Raw genomic sequence first — 21,674 nt, forward strand, 5'->3', positions numbered from 1 at the left:
GCAGCTCAGATTCTGGGGTTTGCTTATTATCAATTCTCACTCAAGATTACATGCAATCTAAATTAAAGAAGAGCCAACTAATTCAAAGTGAGAGACAAGCTGTCAGTATGGTTACAAAAACACCCAACACACCTCAATTCAGCACTTTGCTATTGGTATTTATGTTTCATCCAAACAAGATGCACTAATCACTGAAAAATACTTGCCTAAAAATCAAGTGTTTTCTACTCATTCAATCAGCTGCAGATCTTGGGAGCCAAGTTGCAACTGCATGTGCAATTAAGTTTCTATAATACTAACACCACTGTGCTGGTCCTAAACTCAAAAGAAAAATCAAAACAGAGGCCAATGCTCCAAGTATGAAAGATAACAAGCAGTAAGTGGGTCTGCATACCTGGGAGACTGACAGCATAATGGTTTTAAATTATAGAAGCAGTACTCAGGAAGATGATCAGTATCTTCTGTGACATGTCCAAGCTTTCAGCAAGGTCTTCAAAGCCCCCACACTTGGAATACTGAAGTGGAGCTAATTTACTTAAGCCCCAAAAGCCCATTTGCTTGCTTCTGAACTGGCAGGGACAGCAATGAAATGAGAAACACAACAAGATATGCCCTTCCAGGGCCCCATTTATTAACTGAATATAAAAATAAGATCATTTAAGTGCAGAGGCACAGTAATCCACTCCGTGGTGAAAAGATACCTTGGGTTAGCAGTAAACAGAGTTTACAATACCTTGTAAACAGACCTCTTCATAAGCAAGAAGCACACTGAAATATGACACACACTGGATGAAAAGTCCCCTGTTGCAACAGTACTCCACAATTCTCATCTGGCTATTTGGGAGCACTTCACAAAAGGTGACAGCATCCTTTGCTCTGTTTTCAGAGGAGCACACATGAAACCAATGAAACAACCTGCACTGTAAACAGCTGAAAAGCACTATAGCATTTTCAGAGGATGGCAACTTACACCTTGTTAGATTTGCTTTACAATGAATTATAATGGCCAAAGTTACTGTGCATTATGAAAATGTTAAAAATTATTATTTTTATGGTTTTACAGCAACCTGTTGCACAATTGAATAAAAAATTATTATTTTTTTTTAATACAGTACATGGCATTTCTCCTCAATTGCACTAGAAGTAAATTTGGAAGCACTTTCAGTTTGTGTTATAGGCAGACAGAAAGGAAAAACAAGTCATGCAGACTTTGAATCTCCTTTCCACCTCTTGCCTACTATTCATCCCCACCTCTTCACATCTCTGAGTCCACATACATTCCATTGATCAGGTAATCCACTTGTGTGTAATCTTTCTTCTTGTAGCTCTCATAGGCCTGCAGGAGGAAAAGAACTATAACAGTTAAGAAAAAGAATGTACCAACTAAAAGCACTGCAAGTAGTGAACTTTCATCCACTAAGTACTGAGTCAGGGGCTCGGCAGCAATGAGAATATACTCGTTGTCTGTGTGCTGAGTTTCTGTGAGGCCCAAAGCTGTTGTTTTGGCTGCATCTGTTGGAGCCATGGCTGTTGAAAAGACATCAGATGTTGACTTTAGCCCATGTTCAGTCGTAGTTGCTACTGTAGAGGTTGTAGTTAAAACCATGGCACCTCTTGTAGAGCCCAGAGGAGAAGCCGATTCATTCAAGGATGCTGTGGATGTATTTGCCTCTGGCTTTAGCTCTGGTGATGTGCCAGCATGCACTGGATTCACAGAGTGAGAGCTCTCTGTTGGGATGGGTGCCGTTGCATGCGTGGAAGCACGGGAAGACGTTCCTGCATCCTGCAGGATGGGGGTGCTCAGTGTTGTGGTCAGTGTCTTCAGGTCATCTCCAGCACGGGTGTGACTGTCAGGGTGAGGAGCATTGCTGCTGGTGGTACCCAGCCTAGGCTGCTGTGCTTGGGTACCTCCTTCAGAAGTAGCAGTGAGGGGAGCAGAAGTGGGGGACAATACTGGGACAGAGCTACTACTTCCTAATCTTTGGCTGGTCGTCACCATCTGGGTGACATTGCTGGAAACAGGAGCAGAGATGTTACCATGAGGGGGAGAAAAGTCACTGGATGACATGGCTGTAGTAAAGGTATCAGAACCTCCAGAGCTGTCTGGGGCTTTGGTAGGTGCTTTGTAAGTGGTAGACAAAGTTGCATTTGTAATGTTTGTTGTTATAGCAGGGGCAGTGGTGATAGCATTGCTTGCAAGTAGTTTTCTTGTTCTTATTGTGACATCTCTCTTCTCAACCCCAGGAAAATGCCTCAAATGAATATTATGAGTCTGAGCAATTAAAGAAAACGTGTTTTCTGCACTGTGTTGGTCAATCTGTGCATTCAGCATCCTCTGAGTTTTCTGGGGATGGCTCTGGTGGTGAAACAGGGCTGGCTCCCATTTGCTGCTGACAATTTCTTCCAAAAGACAAAACAAATTACTTTTGTAAGAATAAAAAATTTCAAGATCAAATCTAATCTCAACCCCCAACATGCAAACCAGAACACATATTCTGCAGTACACACAGTACAAGTGGAATAGATCTGTCCTGAATTCAGCAAGAACATGAAAATTAAAGACCCCCAGCCTTTATTGCACATAATCCCTTTGAGGTTTTTTGGTTTGTTTTTTTCTAGCACAGACCTCTCATATTTGCCCAGCCAGGGAGTTAATTTCACAAAAGGGGAGTAATGAAGTAGAGAGCTACAATGCGGAGCACAGCATCAATGGGAGCAGTCTTACAAATGTCAGCTCCTGAGAAGAAAACTCATGCTTTCAAAGTTACACATCATCGACAAAGCCTTTGTGCCTAGATTTGTAATTTTCACTTGTCAAAACTGAACAGAAATTTGTACTTACACCTTCATACATCAGGATAATTTCCTTCACAACTAAGTGAGCTAGATTTATAGTGACATAAACCCCATCTGCTTATCACAAGTCCAGTTGTTATATTGCAGAGAAACCTTTGCCCAAAGAACCATGAACAAACTTTTTTTAAACTTGGGTACAGTGAACTCTTGAAACAAACTTTAGAAGATTGATTTCCCAATTATAAATAAGCTCCATTTTGTTATTGTGTCACTTTATTAAAACTGAATACTCTGGCACTGGAAAGTCACCATGAGCAATTGCTGCTCTGATTAAAGAAGCAGTCTGTTGACTCTGGAACAAAACCCTGGCAATCTGAGAGAAAAACAATGCCAGGACATTTTCCTTTCTCTGAAAAAAAAAAGATATAAATACATCTGTTATGCCTTTATTTTCACTAGGACAGCGTGTGGTGTGCAAATGGCTTGAATGAATGATGTCTTCAACATGGAGACAAACTGTTACTCAGTGTTACAAAAGCTATTCAAAGACACATCATGCACTCATGCAAGTGCCAGAGTCCCTAGGACAAAATGAAACAGTTATTCCAATGAACTGTACCTACAGAATCACCCTGCAGGCATTTCAGAGCCCATCTTCCTCAGCTGAAAGCCTATCAGGGGTTAAATGTAGGCATTTAAAGCAAAAGAATCAGGAAACTGATTTCCCAGAAGGCTGAAACAGGGTTTTACCTGCAAGCAGGTCTTTGATGTCTTGTTCTCCAGCATTCTGGCACACACTCAGCTGGTGACACTGCAGGAGGAGGCAGTGATTCTGGTAGGGCACAGACCAATTACAGTCATGGCTCCCTGAAAACAGCAGAGAAAATGGATTGCTGCACACAGGATACCAAAGGCATTGCTTTGGCACTCTAATTAAAGAATTAAGAAAAAAAAAAAAAAAGACATAAAAAAAACACAACCAAAAAAATAAAGCCCAAACCAGACAATATCTAGAAGGTCTGGCCTTAAAGGATTCTGACTCAGCCTTAATGAAAACAAACAAAGAAAGCCAATGAAAACAATATTGCCAATGTAACCTACCCACCTGTTTGTCTTCTGGTATCAGCAATTCCTGACAACAGCAATTCACTCACCCAGACAGGGACAAAGTGCACTACAGTTAGGACCTGGTAAATTCATCTATATGTCTTAATGAGGAAAATGACCAATTAAACCAGCATCTTTATTAAGTTCCTAACCATTTGAATGTCAGTTATTAATCCACCTGAGCCAAGGTCTCTTCTTTACCACAGCATCACCAGCTTTTTGTAGGAGCTACAAGTTTTCTCATCTGGCTAGACAAGGTTGGGACCTTCAAAAGGACAACTATAAGACTCTTTTAGAAGTTTAATTCTTTGTGAAGACAGAGGTAGTGAGAAGGCTTTTACCTCAACAGATTTAACCCTTGTGCTTGGTTGCAGGACAAAGTGGTTTCTTCTGAGGCAAAAAACATACACAAATAAAAGGGAGCAAAGACTGCTCATTCTAGTGCAGCTGTCTATAACAGCACTGCTCACTTGCAAAACATCTGGCAGCAGGGAATAATTTCTTCAATTCAAGTGACCTAACACTTTGCACGCCATCAATGCACACCAACAGCACATGCTGTTTCCTATGGAAGCTTGAAGGGCCCTGGGAAGCAGTTGTCCTGGATTCAATTTAACCAAAGCTGTCAGAAGTTATTCAGCACCACACATAGCAGCTGTAACTGTAAATGCCTGTAAACAACTGGAATTGAAAAAAGAAAGTCAAAGGAGCAGCAGAGACCTTCAAGGAGCTGAAAATGCAGCTGGAATTCCATCCAAGGGACAAGAACCTCACCTGAAGCTCCTGAGCTCTGACAAGCCCGCCTGCATTGCTCTTCACTTGTAAGTCTGTTTATTTGCACTACATGGACTCCTCTCCTTTTCAGGACAGAAAACCTGTGTTCACATATACAGATGGAAATCAGCAGGAAGAACACAATGGCAGTCCACATCTTCAGGGTTGGCCTTACAGGGAAGCTTCTCTTCCCAGAAGAAATTCTCTCTTATATCAACTTCAGATCCACTGCAATATACCTATTAAAAAAAAAAAAACAAAGAACAATTTATATCCCTATGAGCAGGAATGGAAAATAAAAACATACAAAAGGCAGGCAAGTATCATTACACATCACAAACAAGCTAGGGCTCAGAGGCAGGAGGAGTAAAGATCTTTCCCAACTTCCCAGAGAGGCTCCTTCTTTGGAAAAGGTACTTTGCTCTCCTTCTTTCACATCCCAATGGAAATGCTTAAGTCAAAAAGCCAAGTGTACAAAGTCAATCTCAAAGCCCAGAAGCATGTGGCAGCACAGATATGATGTCTTTGGACTCATTCTGAGGCAATTAATAATGTTGTACCCAGGCTCAGCAGAAGGGTTTTCACCAGTTTGAGCACACTGATAATAAGGGGAGCTACAGTCCTGGCCTTGCCTTTACACCCAGTCAGTCAAAACCAAGGAACCAAGGTTGATTTCTGCTTTAGTTTACTTGCTCATTAAAAAAAGCTCAAAGAAATTTTGATTGAAAACAAGCAAAAACTACTACTTCTGGTCTTCCAAGACATTACACAGACACAGCTGTTACTGAAGAATATTCACACCCACAGTAAGCCTTCATTTCCCCACATATAACAACAGAAAATGTATTTCCTTCATTATTAATGTACGCATGTAATTTTGACCAAATGGAGGGGCTTTCATCACTGAAGACACTGAAACAGCTCCCACTGATATCCAAGCAGATTAGTAGTTTCTATCTGGATTTATCCTCTTGGTTCTGAGGTTTTTGGAGCTTTGTATCAACTTCCAAACATTTCAGTCTGAACTAGACCTATTGTAAGCCTCTTCCCCAAGTAATTTTTAAGGGCAATCCTCCTCCTCATCAGTAAAGCAAGCTTTAGTCACCATCCTGAAATTACGAAGAGAAATGTGACAGCCTTCAAAGAGTGTTAAGATTCAGCTTTGTGTGACATCTCTGAGATGGATGTGATGACTGCAAAGGCAGTTCACAACACAGAATGAGCAGTATGTGTGAATGGTATAAATACCACAGTGAAGAACACCCAACAATCCTCAGTAATATGCGTAAGACCCTAATTTAGCCATCCAGGCTAGAAGTCTCAGTTTCAACCATGCTTGGGAGTTTAAGAATCTAAGAGCTATTTCTCCTCCATAAAAGCCCCAAATAATGTTTGTTACCTGTGACTCAGATTGCAATATTTTGATGCTTTGTACCATTAAACTCCTGCTTCCAATTTTTCCTTCTGCTATATCCTAAAGCCCCAAACAGGGCAACAGAGTTTTAGCTTCAAAACCACCCTATCTGTAAAGGGATGAAATAGAAACAGCTTCCCCAAACTTCTCAGAGGACACGCAATACACAGGTCTACACTGGACCATCAAATAGCCAAAGATGGGGACAAAACCTGATACTAAAGTGCAGTGCCTCAAATTCAGTTTTCCTAGCCAACCTTCAAGTTCCCTGAGGATCTCAAGAGTCTTCTTCCTGCCTATTTATTCTAGTAAAAAGAGTTATTTTACCTGTTGAAAACAGATGGAGGATTTTTAGATCTTCTGCTCTCCCAGAGAGATGGGAAGCCCAAAATGACTGAAGGGCCCTTGCACCCGCTCTGCAGCTTTCTCCCTGGAGCAGGTGTGCACAGCATCAGGCTCATTTTGTGCAAGCAGGTTTCTCAGTGCAGCCAGAAGTTCAAGCCTGTGTCATCTCACCTGGCAGCTGGAAATATTTCTAAATCTGACCCGAGAACAGAAGTCTTGGCAGGGAAAGGCAGCTCAGCAGCCCCATCTAGTCCTACGTACCAGCGACTACGCCGGGTGCCCAGCTCCACCAGGGCCTCTCTCCCATTACACACTATGCAAGCACAGCACAGACTGACTTTGCTCTTTCCTTATCACTGCTTCCACCTGCACCTTAGCACAGATGAAAGTATCAGGACAGGAGAGGAGATGACCTGTGCAATACCAGCACAGCCTTTGCAACATGCTACACCAGCACTGGCTACTCAGGAAAGCAGCCTCACATTCTTGTCAGGGAATTGGCAATAATAATTTGTGTTGTTCAGCCAGGCCAATTTCCAGTACTTCTCCCACTGCCCCAAACTGCAAGGCAGTTTTACAAGTTTATCTCAACCTTCACCACACTCTTACTGTCACTCTTCACATATGTTGTAGATTAACCATTGAAAGCTGCAGTGGATAAGCCTGGGATCAAGGGGGAAAGCAAGGGAAAAAAATTAAATATTCTGCCCACAAGAGATTTTCCTAGAGCAGACAGCAAGGACTTCCTTTAAACCCCAAATCCTTCAACTTAAAGCAAGTGAATTGGGTTCTCTCAAAGACACTACAGGTGCTTCAGAGCACTGTCTGGCAACCTGCATTCCTACCACACAGGGACAAAGTAAGTGCACTTATGAAAAGTTCACAGGTCATAGCAGAGATTCAGAAAATACTTAACCCACAAACATAAAAGGAAAAAAAGCATCCTTAATGTATTTCACATTTTAAAGAGTGCAGCTTATGTCCCTTTTCAAGGTAAGAGTTTATGAGAAACATTATTTTACAACCTAAGAAGTGACCCTGAGAATGAATTACCCACATAATAAGGTACACATACACCGTTTTAAATAAACTAGTAACAAATAAAAGCAACAAATACAAACACTAAACATTTATTATAGAAGTTTTTTTTCATACCTTTAGTAATAATTTTGAAATTATAATAACCACCTTCAAAGAATAAACATCTTGCATGGCATTTTGAAACTGCAAATATAACAGGATTATAGCTATAAATAAATACTATCATTATTATTATAATTAAAATCTCAGGATTAATTAGAACAAATTTATTAGAAAAAATAAAATATTAATCTCAACCATCCCAAGAACTACATATATTTGTAAGATCCAAAGATCTTGCAAAAATCTTCCAAAAGTAGCTAGAAGCTGTTGCATAAACATGCATCCCCTATGCAGAGATGCTTTGTATCCCCAATCACCTCAATTCACTAGAAGTCATTATCATCACAGCTGACTTTGGTTCCACTTAACTCTAACAAATGCAGAGCAAAACAAAACCCCAGAAAATTACTCTCACCTCTTCCAAAGTACCTGGCAGCCTTTCTGGATTAGGTCAGCATTGGTTTGGGGAGACATGCCAAGCTCATGCACAAGAGATTTGTCCCCCCTTTGCCTCTCCCTAAACATGGTCTCCTCAGAGACCAACTGGCACTACCCCTCCCATAGGGACTCAATACAAGATCACAAGCTTAAAACACTTTTCAACATCCTTTAGCCAACTATAAAAATCCCTTTGCAGACTGCAGAGCGAGTGTGTGAAGCAGACAAACACAATGCACAGACAAGCAAACAGCTCCTTTCCAAGACCAGCGAGAGGATAACCAGTTGCAGCCATACCTTAATGCACGACAGATGAGGCTTGTGATGCTGTATTAAATATTAGAAGCTCCAGCTAGAGGTGTGGGGTTTTTTGGCCTCTTCTATCTTAGCCAATTCCATTCATCCAGAACAGGAATTACAATGACTTGCAGATCACTTTTCCCAACTTAACAGCTGCCCTCTGATATCACAATCAATAATCTTGTGATAAGTATTTCAGACTTCCTGTCATACTTCCAGCCAGTCCCACATGGCTCCGTCTGTACTCAGAGAGGCCTTTGAGCACCCACCCCCTGCATCTAGATCCAAAACAACACTAAACCTTCTTGTCCAAACCATGTTGATCCATCTGGACAACACAGTGCAAGCAATGACTGCTACTGTTCTCCTCAGAAGTAATTTTGAGAAACTGGGGCAAAATTCACTTCTCAAGCACTACATTCTCCACCTATAGAACATCCTCAAGGAAAAGCCAAACCAAAGCAAAACCAAACCCCAAAAGACAGCAAATAAAATCTGGGAAAAAAACTACACTCTGAAAAATACAAAGTTCACTTTTGTTATCTGTGGCTGTAACTCAGCAGGGAATAAGCATGCTGGCAAACCAGAATAACTTCGAGTCAACAACTGAATGACTGATGACTTTGCAATACACACGCATACCCAGAGGGCACTGCCTGCTGGGTTTCAGAAGAGTTCCTCACTTCTTGCTGATCTCACAGTGCTTAAGCCAAGGAACTCATACAAATGAAAAAAAAAAAAATCATTATTTCAAAGAACAATAATTGGGATGATGTTGCAAAAGCAGAGAGAAGCCCATGGAACACAAATCCCTTGCCTCCACGCCCCCCACTCAGCAGCCTCAGCTGTTCCTGGTTAAGCAGCTGCAAGGTGCACGCAGTGACTGCACCAGGGTGAAGAGATATGGAATTAGACCAAAAAAAACCACAAAAAGAGGGAATGTGGGTGTTAGAGATCACACGTACAAAGTGTGCAAAGCAAATAATTTAGGACAACACATGCTCCTTTGAGCTGTCACTGAACAGCCAATAGGCATTGCCTCAAAATTCAGACTGAAGTGTGCAGGAACTAGGTATGAAATAAGGTCAGAGTTGCAAAGAAATCTTCTATCTTCAGTATAACAACAAAGCAGGGATAACAGGGTGGAATACCTTTTGCAGACAACAATGCTACTTCTCCCATCAAACTGAGAAGGCATAAGGCTTGTTTCCCACTTGCATTTGCTGACGAACACTTGACATGTCAGCTGTCTGAACAAGTGCAACATTTCTCTTTGGAAAAACAGAATTAAACCAGATTTTGCTAAGGCAAGCACATCTCATTTCATAAATCGAGGCAAGAATACAGGAGACAGGGAACCTGCACTGCAATCCTCAGATGCATTTACTTCACAAGCTTCTCTCCAAGACTGAAGATGCACATGTAGATAGATTTGGAGACAGAAGAGGCAACACCAAGGCACATGAGGCTGACTCAATGTCAGCCTAATATGACCAGATGAAATTACACGATTCTCTGAACAGCAGCTTTAGAGCCATTACATTCCTTTGGTAAAGCTGGTAGGAGCAGTTTTGCAGCTTTTCAGTAACTTTCTTGGGTAGGCAATCTCCATCTCTCAGTTCCTTGGTTGCCCACTTGGTTCCTCTCTCAGGGCACCAGGCAGACAGCTTATACAGTTGAGGACAATCCACACTGCCACTATTCATGGCCATCATGCTTTGCCTCTGAAGAAAGAAATGTTAAAGCCTAAAATTCCCAAACCAGGACCACCCATCCATCATCCTTTCTCACTCATATTAGTGCCATGTGCTGCAGTTCTGATGCTGAGAAGTACTACTCAGCAAAACATTTTTCCTGTGAAAAATGATCAGACAGCCATTTGATTTATGAAAATGTGCCTTGTTTTGAAATATCTGAAACAATCTAGTTTTAATATACAGAAAAGCAAGCTGCCAAAAGCTAACTGCATAAAGCTGTGACTGAACAATAAATCTGTCAACAAAAATACTTTTAAGCAATAAAAATATGTACTACGGCTCAACTGCAACCTTCCCTAGTCTGGTCTGCACCCGAAGCAGATAGAAGTTTTCAGACGTGTTGCTGTCTCATGGGAACTGGAGATCACATGCAGGGCATTTCACACCATGTGTTTCAAATTAACCAGCTTTCAACAAGACCCTCAAAGGAACCATCCCAGTGGGCTCCCACATGAACTCTGCAGCCCTTGAACTAACAGAGAGCAAAGTTCATCAAGAAGGGTAAAAGGCAGCTCCCGACACTGGTTCCTCTAAGTGACTGCAGCAGCAGGTACTCTGCAGTGCAGGTGCTTCACGCTTGCTGAGGGATGGGACCAGCACATTCCACATGCACAGAAATAAACTGTGCCTGAGGTGCTACTGAATCCAAAATTGACACATGTGGAGCTAACAGAGACTTAGCAAGCAATGACTTCAGGCTGAAAGTACAAATAACCAAGTGTTACCTCTGGAGCAAGTGCCAGTGTGTTGAAGTCTGGTCACCCATCCATCTCCTGCCCCGCAGAATTTTACTACGGTCAGCAGGTACCTGGCAATCCACACCAATTCAAGTTTCACTGAAATGCTGTCTTCCACTCTAGACAATTCTGAGAAACCATTATGCTCTTCTGTAGGTTCATGTAGCTGAAATACTAATTTTAGGCCAGTGGAAACACAGGATATACCTCCATCCAGAACACAAGGTTCTGCAACTTTACTCAGGTATTTAAGCCTGTCCATGGTTTTCAGCAGGCTTACACACAGCAAAAATGTCACTTTATATTACAAAAGCATCAGGCAAAATCATGGGAGTTCAGAAACTTAGGAAAAGTTCAGAGAGCCTGGAAACAGCAAAAACACAACCCCAGTGCTACAAGTGAAAGGGAATGTCTGCTCAGCCCTAAAACAACTGGAAGAAAGTCAAAAATGTTTCCCTATCTTTGTGCATATCCTGAAATATGGAAAATTAACATAAATTTTAATAAAAAAATCCAAACATATGTGGCTTCACCTCCAGTTATCTTCACAAGCAAAACAACCTGAAGGCTCCTAGATTATGGGTTTCCCTTATTTAAGCAAACAACTCAGGTTTAAAAACAAAGGTAGTTTCATGTGGAGTCTCCCAAGTGAGATGCAGCAAAAAGACACTGCAGCTTATCTCAATGCAATATGACACTGGGGAGGTTTTCACCATACATATGTTAGGACAAAGAAGAGATTCTTCGTAAAGTCTCCAAGCCAGGAATACACTTACAGTGATACCAAATAAAGTTTGTTGGCACATGCTTTGTGATTTTGAGAGCTTGAAAAGTGTGGAAATCATAGGGCAGGGTGGGTAGGAAAGCTTAGCCAAATCTATTTTTTTCCAAACAAAGAAAGAATCAAATGCAGTAGCAGCTCTCCTCATCCTTGCTGATCTTCCCTGTGGCAGGTTCTTCTTAGCCAGCAAGTCTTCAGGTCATGCACAAATCTGAATTTAAACCTGTTATCAGAACCTAGAGGAAAAATATCCTCCCTCTCCTTACCCTCATGAGCTGCCAAGGCAGCATCTGCAGAAGTGCCTCAGCCCAGCTCTCGGCTCTCATCTCCTACAAACCAGCAGGGCAGCAGCTGTACTCTAAAAGTATTCCAGGGGGTCACCTGAATGCCATGGGCATCTACAGAGATTACAATTACCACAAACATCACTTTAACTGGTACCATTCACCAATGTGAAAAGTGTTCTGCATTTGACTGGACAGATGGAGTTATAAATACAGATATTTTCAGAAGCCATCTCAGATACCTCTGTGTTAATATCAGTCTTCAATTTTTGCTCAGCAGTACAGCAACAAAAAAAAGAAAAAAAAAACCAAACTTGAAACCTCTCTCTCAAATTTTAATACCTGAACTTGTAACAAAACCACAAGGTTATTCTTACTTCTCCAGAAGCTGTGACCTAGAAGTAGCAGGAAGACTAAACCTATTAGAAACTTCTGGCTATTGATTTTATGCCAAAGATTCCCCAATCCTCTAATGAGGGGAATAGTGAACTAGAAAAGCCAAACTACCAACAAGACAGACCCTGATTTCACCCTGGTTCAAAGATGAGCTCACCATATACTCATTACCTAGGCCAAGAGTTTCCCCAGGAGAGGTTGTCCAAGCTCAGACAAGAAAAATAAGGAAAAGGACAAGGATGTGATAACCACAGTACAAGCAGTAACTCTCACTGCTTGCTTCTGACTGGTGTTCTGAGGACTTCAGCTCCAGTGTACTCCAGTACAAACCTGTCCAATATCATCAGAGCAGCAGAACACCATTGTAGGTCAGGAATCAACAGGTGGAACAGACTGTGACTGAATGAAATCAGATACAAAACAAAATATGTGCCAAGAATTAAAGAATTCACACTTGAATTAACATGCACTTCTACCTATCAAACAACGCATTTTGTTTCAAATTGTTTGCTGCTAGAGACTCTGCAAGACTGGAATGGGAAATGGCTATAAATGCAGAAAAGTTAGAACCCAGGCAGTCAGCACTGAGGTACAACACTTCTTCAGCCTCATCCTTTAAACCAAGTTTAGGACCCTCAGAACTAGAGACCAGACTAACACATCCAGCGTGAAGGCTGAAGAGTCCCATCAGCTGGTTGTGGGGACCTCAAACCCATAAACCTGCCCCTGCCCTCTCAGCTGCTCTTGCTTCTGTCCAATTGTAATGAAGCAGAGGGCTAAACCCCACCAGTAAGCTGCCTCAGAACACAAGATGAAGTGGTACCAATGCTGCTTTCCTCAAAAGCTGCAGTCTGCAGTAAACCAAGAACTGCCCTATAAACAGCAGAGTCATCTCTACAGAATGTCAGGAATCTCAGAATGACACAATGGCATGTTTGGCACCACAACTGTCAACTGCTGAGAAGTGTGTTTGCTTCTTAAAACCATCCAGAAATCTGAAAGCTTCCAGAAGAGATCAGAGAAAACTCCAGGTATCCTCTTCGGGCTTCTTCTCTATTTTGGGCAGTTTAGAATCAGCATCCTTTTGGGATGTAATGAAGAAGGGCACTTTCACTTCAATTGCCTGGAATAATATCATGAGATAAATCTGCCCAAGCTGACAGCAGAGCAGAAAAACTGCACTGCAGTGAGGATCATGTGTTGAGGATTTAGGAGTTAGTTTTGGGTTTATATGCCTTTTTTTTCTGACAGCCATCTGAAGAAGATTTAACAAATTCTCTAGCACCTCTAAGTCAAGACAGAAAACTCTCTACCTATGCAGATGCATATTAACATCTACAAAAATCAAACAATCTCTAGCCATTTAAACTGCATGCCCACCATTTCAGTCTTTGCTTTTTAAAGCACTTCCCCACAGCAGTAACATTGCTGGAGATGAGAGAAAACACTGAAATGAATTTGTCCCTGTCTTTTATTTACAAATTCTTTCCTTCACCCAGATATCTTTTATGCAGATGAATCTCTGTATGAAATCCTGTGTTATAGTCCTATGTTCACTGGATGGCATTCACTGCATATTCCTAAGAAGCAACTGTAAATGTGAATGCCTGAGTCAGCTGTTCATCACAATTTTGGAGCATGCCTTTTAACTCCAGAAGGGACCTCTGCAGGTGTTATCTTACTGATTTACAGCAAACAAATTTGTCCCAAGACATGCAATAACTTAAGAGCTCATTCAGTAGAGGGGTTTGATTTCAGTCAGCTCCCAGGGGGGCAGGCTGCCTACTCCACAGTTTGCATTACATGTGTTTTCACTTTCAGAGGGGTCAAAGACCAAGTGCAGAACATACCACCCAGAAAGAAACTGCTTACTAATATTGCCAAAACCTGCAGGAAAAAAAAGGCAACCAAAATCCCCCAACTCACCACCATTTTCTGTTTATATTTTATTTTTAAAGTCTTTCATTCAGATATTCCTTAAGAGGATGGATTCATGTAATCAATATATATCCAGCTTCTCTACATTACAAGATTTGCAAAGCCTAGAAATCCTTGCTCCCTTTGCAGTGGACAGAAAACAACAAATGGGAATCTATGAATACACGGGATTCAGTCAAAAGCTACTTGCTAAACAGTAAACCAACACAACTTCCTGCTTTTGCTTACCAAGTCATTTGGTAACAAAAGCCATCTGCATTAGAGCTCAGACCAGGCCACACGCTTCTCAAACTCAAGCAACTATCCCCGAAGAACACTATCAGCTGTTTCCACATTAGCATATCTGTCTTGGGCAGTAATTCTTCAAACACACAAAGCCCATGTTTAACTTCATATGTGACAGTAAGTCTAACAGAACCTGTGGAACCTGAGACCTGCACAGAATTTAGTTGAGTAGCTACTGGCAGGCTCATGATACTGCATTCCCTTGCTGGCTACACCACCCAAAATGTGCCCAGTGGAGTCAGGGATAGCCCAGACACTGTCAGCAATGCATTTCTGCCACAGCACATGCCTCCTCCAGCCACCTCAGAGATGATCATTATAGCCACAACACATGGGTCCTGCCACTGCCACAAGGCAAATATAAACTGCTGGCAATCCCTTAAAAATCATCATCATAGATGAAGATATAATTTATATTTCAGCAATGCATGTTTACAGCCTAGAAAGCCTAGGCTGCATCAACAGCAGCATGGTCAGTAGGTCAAGGGAGGGAATTGTGCCTCTCTACTGTGCTCTGGTGAAACCTCACCTGGAGTGCTGTGTCCAGCACATCTCCTATGAAGACAGGCTAAGAGAGTTGTTCAGAATGGAGAAGAAAAGATTCTGGGGAGACCTCACTATGTTCTTGCAGTACTTGAAGGGGGCATATAAAAAAGAGGGAGATGGACATTTTACAGGGGAAGAAAGTGACAGGACAAGGAGAGATTTAGATTAGATGCTAGGAATTAATTCTTCACTGTGAGGGTGGTGAAGCACTGGCACAGGTTCCTCAGTGAAGCTGTAGATACCCCTTCCCTGAAAATGTCCAAGGCCAGGCTGGAAGGAGCCCTGAGCAACCTGATCATCTCTGCCCATGGCAGGGGGTTTGGAACTAGATGATATTTAAGGTCCCTTCCAAGCCTACCCTTTTTATGATGAGAATAAGTGCTCTTTGCTTACACATTGAGAACTTGAAGGTATCACTGGGCATTTCTCACCTGTCAGAATTTCCCATCTTTAACCCCCTTAAAAAGCTGATCTCTGTTTATCTTCCAGAAAAAAACCCGGAATGCTTTTTTCCCCACCATGTTCTCCTTTTTTAATTAGATACAGGAGTTTCAATCTAGATGCTACTGCCAGCAAGACAACACACCGATGATGTAAAGCTTCATCAAAAGGACTGATGTTATAGAGGAGTTTTGCTGACACAAAAACACAAGCCAAACCTTTGTAACATGGGTTAGTCCATACTACAACAGGGCATCAGTTCAAAAGAGCAGAGCAGAAGCAAGGTAGATCAACCCTCCCTTATCTCACAGGGTGGGAAAAGGGGTGTGAGACTGAGTCATTTGTGTATAGCTACAGGAGGAACTAATCAGAGGTGGAAGTGAAAATGTAAATCAAGTCTCTTGAAATCCAGCTTAGTGTACAGCTACAAGACAGTCAGCTTTTCCTATGAAAGCACATATGTAGTAAGTGTGTCATTAGGAGCATCTCAGGAACATCCAGAAATACCTGCTGTGGGATTTGTCTTTTCAGATGGAGAGAGGGAAGAGGAGTGTTCCTATAACATAAACTACAAACAAATCAAATTCCTATATCAATAATTATATTCAGGGCATGATGTACACTGAGAAATGTGGAAGTAAAGAGGTAACACAAATGCATAAAGCAGCCTCCTCTCCAGTTAATGGTTGTTTAATCTTAGACAGATCCCAAATATTACCCTTCAACCAGTTTGCATTTAGACCACTTCTACCTTTATTTCCTGTACTTCAATTTATTCCTAGTTGTTGAACAAAGATTAATTTTGCCCTCATCCATCTGCACATGCTCAGTCCCTGCTGACTTTCTACAGAGTTTCTCTCTACTAATTGGCTTGTTTTACAGCAGTTTCAAATCTATGCAGAGAGACCAAAAGCAAAAATAATGATTTTGAGTGTAGAAACTTACCATGCAAACACTTGTAACTGTTTTCTTGCTGTCAGGAATTAGTGTGCCTTTAGGGAAAGCAAAAGCCAATAAAAGCCTGGATACAGTAGGACTACAGCTGAAAGCATAGGAAAAAAAATGTGTAAAATGTTATTGTATGCAACTAGAGAGACATTTCTGTGAGCCTGTCAAAGCATTTTCACAAAGAGGTGGAAGAGTGGAAAAGTTTATCCTACTTTCTATATAGAAAAGCCAAACATAAAAAAGATAGAGCAGAAGACTCAGCAAAAGAACATGCTTAATCCTATTAAAATTAATGAGATTTCATCCTGGTCTCCACACACTAGCTGTAGTAGCAGTTTAACTTAAATGGATTTAAAAACAGATTTAGTTAAAGTGCAGCAAAGTCTCCTCAAGCCAAACAAATATAAATCCAACACAAACATACATGTAAAATTCAACACAAATTTTATCAGCCACTCTCCTTCATCCCTTTTTTTTATTTTTAACAAATCTGAAATCAGGACAGTGGGACACATGAGAAATATATACTGACATGCTTTGCTGGACTATTGCATAAGTAGTTCTCTGGGCTTGGCACCAAGTCAGAGTCAGGTGGAGCCAGGGAAGGCAGTCCCAATGCCCTCCTGAACAGTCATTGTTAGCAGAAGCAGTGAAGGGGACTTGCTGAATGTCTCAGTAAGTTAATGAAAAGGCTCTTGTACACAGACCACCTCACCTTCCTTCTCTGTGTACTTAGGGAATAACACAGGTAGCTGTGGGGGCTTGGACACCCCATGGCCACATCTGCAGAACACAATTTAGCTGTCCTTTAGGGGACACAGCCCAGCTGAGTCTCCACAAGCAAAGGTGCCAGGAGCTGTGGTGATGCACAGAGATAATCCAGGCACACCCCTGCAACCCACACTGCCAGCACAGGCCAAACTTCCTGCTCAAATGGGGGACCAGCTGGTTCCTCACGCAGGTGCAAAATGTACAAATGTACTGTGGGCCCTGCTACCCTGGGGGACAGTCCAGCTGGCCACAAATAAACAAATACCCTTATCCCTGGCTCTTTGCCTTCTGCTCCTTTCTTTTCATCACATAGTCTTGGAAGAAAGCAACCAACCAAACAAGCACCCAGCATGTTTTCCAAATGGTTGACAAGTTATGTTCAACAGGAGGAAAGGACATGATGAAGAATGCAGACCCACACACTGTCATTCCAGACCTCACATTCTGCAAAGGTTGTCTGAAGACCAGCCTTCCTACCACAGCAATGCCACCACTGGAGACAGGGTTCCAGTCCCATCCAGTCCGACAGCACTACACAGCACCACCCTGGTGCCAGTGCAGCAGCACAGCTACCTCTCAGCACTAAAACCCAAGGTCTGAGCCTTGAGGAGGCTGTGCCCAGAACAGCAAAGAAAAATAAAGCCAGCAAAGGAAATAGAAGACCCTCAGACATTTTGGCATCTATGGTGATGGACATTCAAAACTGCCCTGAGGAAACCTCATTCCAGTGAAATCACAAGAACAGCAAAGCAGAGCCCTCAGCTAAATGCAAGGTTTTCATCTACAGAACCAAAGCAATGCACAAGCCAGACAGCAAAACAGCAAGCAGCCAAATGCTACTTTACACACCAGCAAAACAGTCATGTGGCTCCACTGAGCATTAGAGCCCACCTCTGCAGTTCTTGCTACTTACTTTCATTGGACAAGTTGTTCACAGGCACATGCAGAAATGTCAATGCAGACATTCCTTCAAGAAGGGAGTCTCCATACCGTGGAGGAGATAAGCTGTCCTTTCCTGAATGAATTGCTGCCCCACAAGCATCCTGAGCATCTCACCTGCATGGGGACTCTCTTGGATTGCCAGCACTCAAAAGCTGAAAGAGCTGTGAACCCAAAAAGCACAACCAGGTGCTGCCTGCACTAATTTTCAGCATTGTCACTGTCCCTGCAGTGCCAGAAGCATCCATAGACTCCAGCTGCCAATTCACAACTCCTTCAGTAACTCCCCCCCGTCTAAGCTGTAAGAAGGAAACCAGAAATGACTGGAGGAATGAACACATCAAATGCTTGCTACCATCAAGCAAGAGAGGGCTCAACAGCAGTTTATTTCACAGAACTTCTTGGCTCCACTATCAACCAAGTCAACAGCCTTCTGGGAGCCCTTCCCACACCCAGGCTGGGTGCCATTGACATGTGGTGTATGACAATGGACTACACCTGCAGAACAGGCTGGAAGCTGGGAAGGGAACCAGCCTTGCTGAGCCAGAGCACACAGTGTTAGATGGCATCCAGCAACAGCACACACAGCAGGGATACTGCCCTCCCAGTCCTTTTAAGGGCAGGAGGAAAAAAAGTCAAAGGTCATCTGGTCTGGCTGCTGGCTCAGCACAACCCATAGGGGTTCACACTACAATTACTGTGTTGGACAGGGTGGGAAGGGCATTTTGTGTACCTCACTAATGAACTTTGAACCAGTTGTGTACATAGGTACAGACACCTCCTTCAGAAAAGCATCCCACCCCAATTGAAACAAGGACAAATGGCCAGCTGCTGTGGGTTGTCACTGATCTGCAATGCATAGCAGCTGAGGAACTACCTGCAAGTCCTGGTGAATTGACTGCTTTTTCCTCCAGCTTTCCCATGCACAAACATCTCCGTTCCTTAGTGTCCCTGCAACACTCTCACTTGAAAATTTAGCCAGTAACATACTAGTGAAAAGCCTGCTAGCACATTTCCTCTAACCCATTGTATACATCCAAACATTTTAATCACCAGGTCTTCAGCATTGAAGTTTTTCATCACCAAAGCTTGAAATTTTGCTTGCAAATTACTCCCGTAGCCTTCAAAAAGCCTGTGCCAGGAGACTTGCCTTAGAAGGCAGAGGCTTCACATTGTATGGATGTGCCAATAAGAATTTCAATAATAGCTAACCAGATGCAAAGTCTGTTTCCTGGCAGATGGGTTTATAAATCCAGCGGGGAATTCTCAATTAAAAACAAAAAATAAAGATGTCCTCACCAACATGTTAAGAGACATGTAGACTGGAATTTCTTCCAAAAAAGTACTAAAACAATACATGTGTGTATGCCTGCATTATATATACATAAAAGCCAGAATCAAGCAGAAAACACACCCAACACATGTACAAATCTAGTACAGACATGAAAGCTAATAAAAATTGATGGTTTTCTCTTAAACTATCCATTATCACATAATGGACTGCATTAATATGCATAGTAGTGGTTGATTATGGTAGATACATTAGATTAATACATGTACTTTTGAAACAGAGACATTGCATCAATCTGCATCCTGTAGCCTACTCTTCAAAGCTACCATTCAGTCATAAACCCTCTGAGGACTAAAGGGCACCAGATGTTCACTATCAACAAATTTACATTGCTCATCAAAAGTACACAGCAATCTGTCTTAAGGTGGGGAGGATTTGTTGGGTTTGTCCCTCCAGTAAGCAGTCAGATAACTCACTTTATCAGGAAACAGCAGTGGTGTTGCATGACCAAGTCTGGCAGGGATTCAGTCAGCTAACATGTAGGACACCAAGGCACATTACTTGATCCTGCGACAGGAGTTTCTTTTCCCAATCCTAGAAAACAAAGTTCAGGAGACAGAGGGGAAAGTTAAAGGATTTGCAGAATCCACCAGGAGACGATTCACTGCAAGGGGATATCCCCAGAGAATGCCATATTTGAGAGCCTTGTCAAAAAACAGTGTTTATTCTTCCTGCCACTTCCTGGACTCCAGCTGACACCTTGCTAACATCGCACAGGGTACAGTCAAATCTTCTGAAAACCTGTACTTCAGGTAGGATAAACTGAAAAACATTTCAGTGCCATACCACAGGACGCCACTTACCAGGGCAACCTCACTCGCAGACACTCAACATCATTTATTCGGACACACGATATATTTATATATCGGTGATGCCGTGCCTAAGGGTGGCGACCCCCACAGACACCGGATCTTTGAGGTGGTCCGTAGGGCCTAAAAATGCCATACTCCGGCGGGAGTTACTTGCTGAGTCAATCACCCCCTCCCCGCGATGAAACCCCGCTCTCCCCGCTCCCGCCTCCCCGCTAACAAAACCCCGACAAGGCTCACAGCCCGCAGCCTCCGCTGCCGCGGGGGGAGGGCTGCAACTTACTGCAAAATTTATTCCCAACTCGTGCCACAGTGTGCCCGCAACTTTATGTGGCGGCTCCCGGGAACGGCTGCCGAGCGGCCGCTCCCCGCTCGCGGCTGCTCGCCCGCCCGGCACGACCCCGGCACGGCCGCCCGCCGGCAGCGCGCCCCTCAGGCCCAGAGGATCACCGCCCGCCCGCAACTCACGACGTGGCGGGGCCCGGCGGAGAAGGCGGCCCCGGGGCGGGAGAGGCGCTCGGCCGGCGCTGGCGCGGCCCCGCGGGCAGGGAGAGGCAGGGAGAGCCCCGCGACGGGAAGGGACGGACAGGAGCGCCGGAGCCCCGCGGCCCCGCCACATGCCACGGCCGGGCCCCGCCCCTCCGCGCTCCATTGGCCCGGCCCCGCGAGCCCCGCCCCGCCCGGCCGCCCCGGGAAGGCCCCGGGAAGGCCGCGGGAAGGCCCCGGGAAGGCCCCGGGAAGGCCGCGGGAAGGCCGCGGGGCAGGGCCGGGCGCTGCCCGCGGAAGTGACGGGCGCCGCGGGCCCGGGGCGGGGGGCTGTGTGTGAATTGCCGCGGCTTAACGCTGCCGGGGTGTCTCCGCAGTTCTGCCTGGCGCACAGCGGCGAGGAGCCGTGCTCGCACCGGGCTGCCTTCCGGCTGCGGTGGCGGCACAGCGGCGGGAGCGGCCTTGGCAAAGCTCCCGCTGATGCCGACCCGTCCTGCGGCTGCAGCGGCTCTGAGCAGCCTGGTCTGCCGGGAGGTGCCCCTGCCCGTGGCAGCGGGGCTGCAGCTGGACGAGCTTTAAAGCCCCTTCCAACCCAAACCACTCTATGGTTCGTTATCACCACCCAGCAGGGAGGAAAAAAAATATACATATACATATATAATTACACTGGCTAACAGCATCTTGCTGTCCCGGAGTATGAGAAACACACATTCCACCATAATCCAGACACAACTGTTCTCGTATAACCCCTGCAGTGTGCAGGTCTGCTCTACGGACATGCCAGTCCACTGCCCTCAGCATTGAGTAAACGAGAATGCTGCTGAAATAAATACTAAATCGAAGGCCAGAAATCAGCTCTTCAATGATCATTTTGTTGTTTTTAGTGTC

General features: G+C 43.7%; 1 protein-coding gene across 5 annotated transcripts; it reads right to left on the bottom strand.

The window, feature by feature from the left end:
• Positions 1-609: 609 nt before the first annotated feature.
• Positions 610-20,901, bottom strand: C6H11orf24 (chromosome 6 C11orf24 homolog). Of its 5 annotated transcripts, none has more exons than XM_021555128.3 (6): positions 20,769-20,901; positions 19,908-20,025; positions 16,428-16,524; positions 4,678-4,916; positions 3,547-3,663; positions 610-2,400 (listed from the first exon to the last, which is right to left on the bottom strand). In XM_021555128.3, the coding sequence occupies exons 4-6, from the start codon at positions 4,832-4,834 to the stop codon at positions 1,256-1,258; spliced, it is 1,419 nt and encodes a 472-aa protein (XP_021410803.2). In that variant the 5' UTR covers positions 4,835-4,916; positions 16,428-16,524; positions 19,908-20,025; positions 20,769-20,901; the 3' UTR covers positions 610-1,255. The 5 variants fall into 5 exon arrangements, with proteins under 5 accessions (XP_021410803.2, XP_021410804.2, XP_021410802.2 ...); XM_021555129.3 differs by having other exon boundaries at positions 20,765-20,780; XM_021555127.3 differs by lacking the exon at positions 20,769-20,901 and adding an exon at positions 20,584-20,723.
• Between the last annotated feature and the right edge of the window lie 773 nt (positions 20,902-21,674).

Source organism: Lonchura striata, chromosome 6, assembly GCF_046129695.1.
Source record: "Lonchura striata isolate bLonStr1 chromosome 6, bLonStr1.mat, whole genome shotgun sequence".
NCBI classification, from domain to species: Eukaryota; Metazoa; Chordata; class Aves; order Passeriformes; family Estrildidae; genus Lonchura; species Lonchura striata.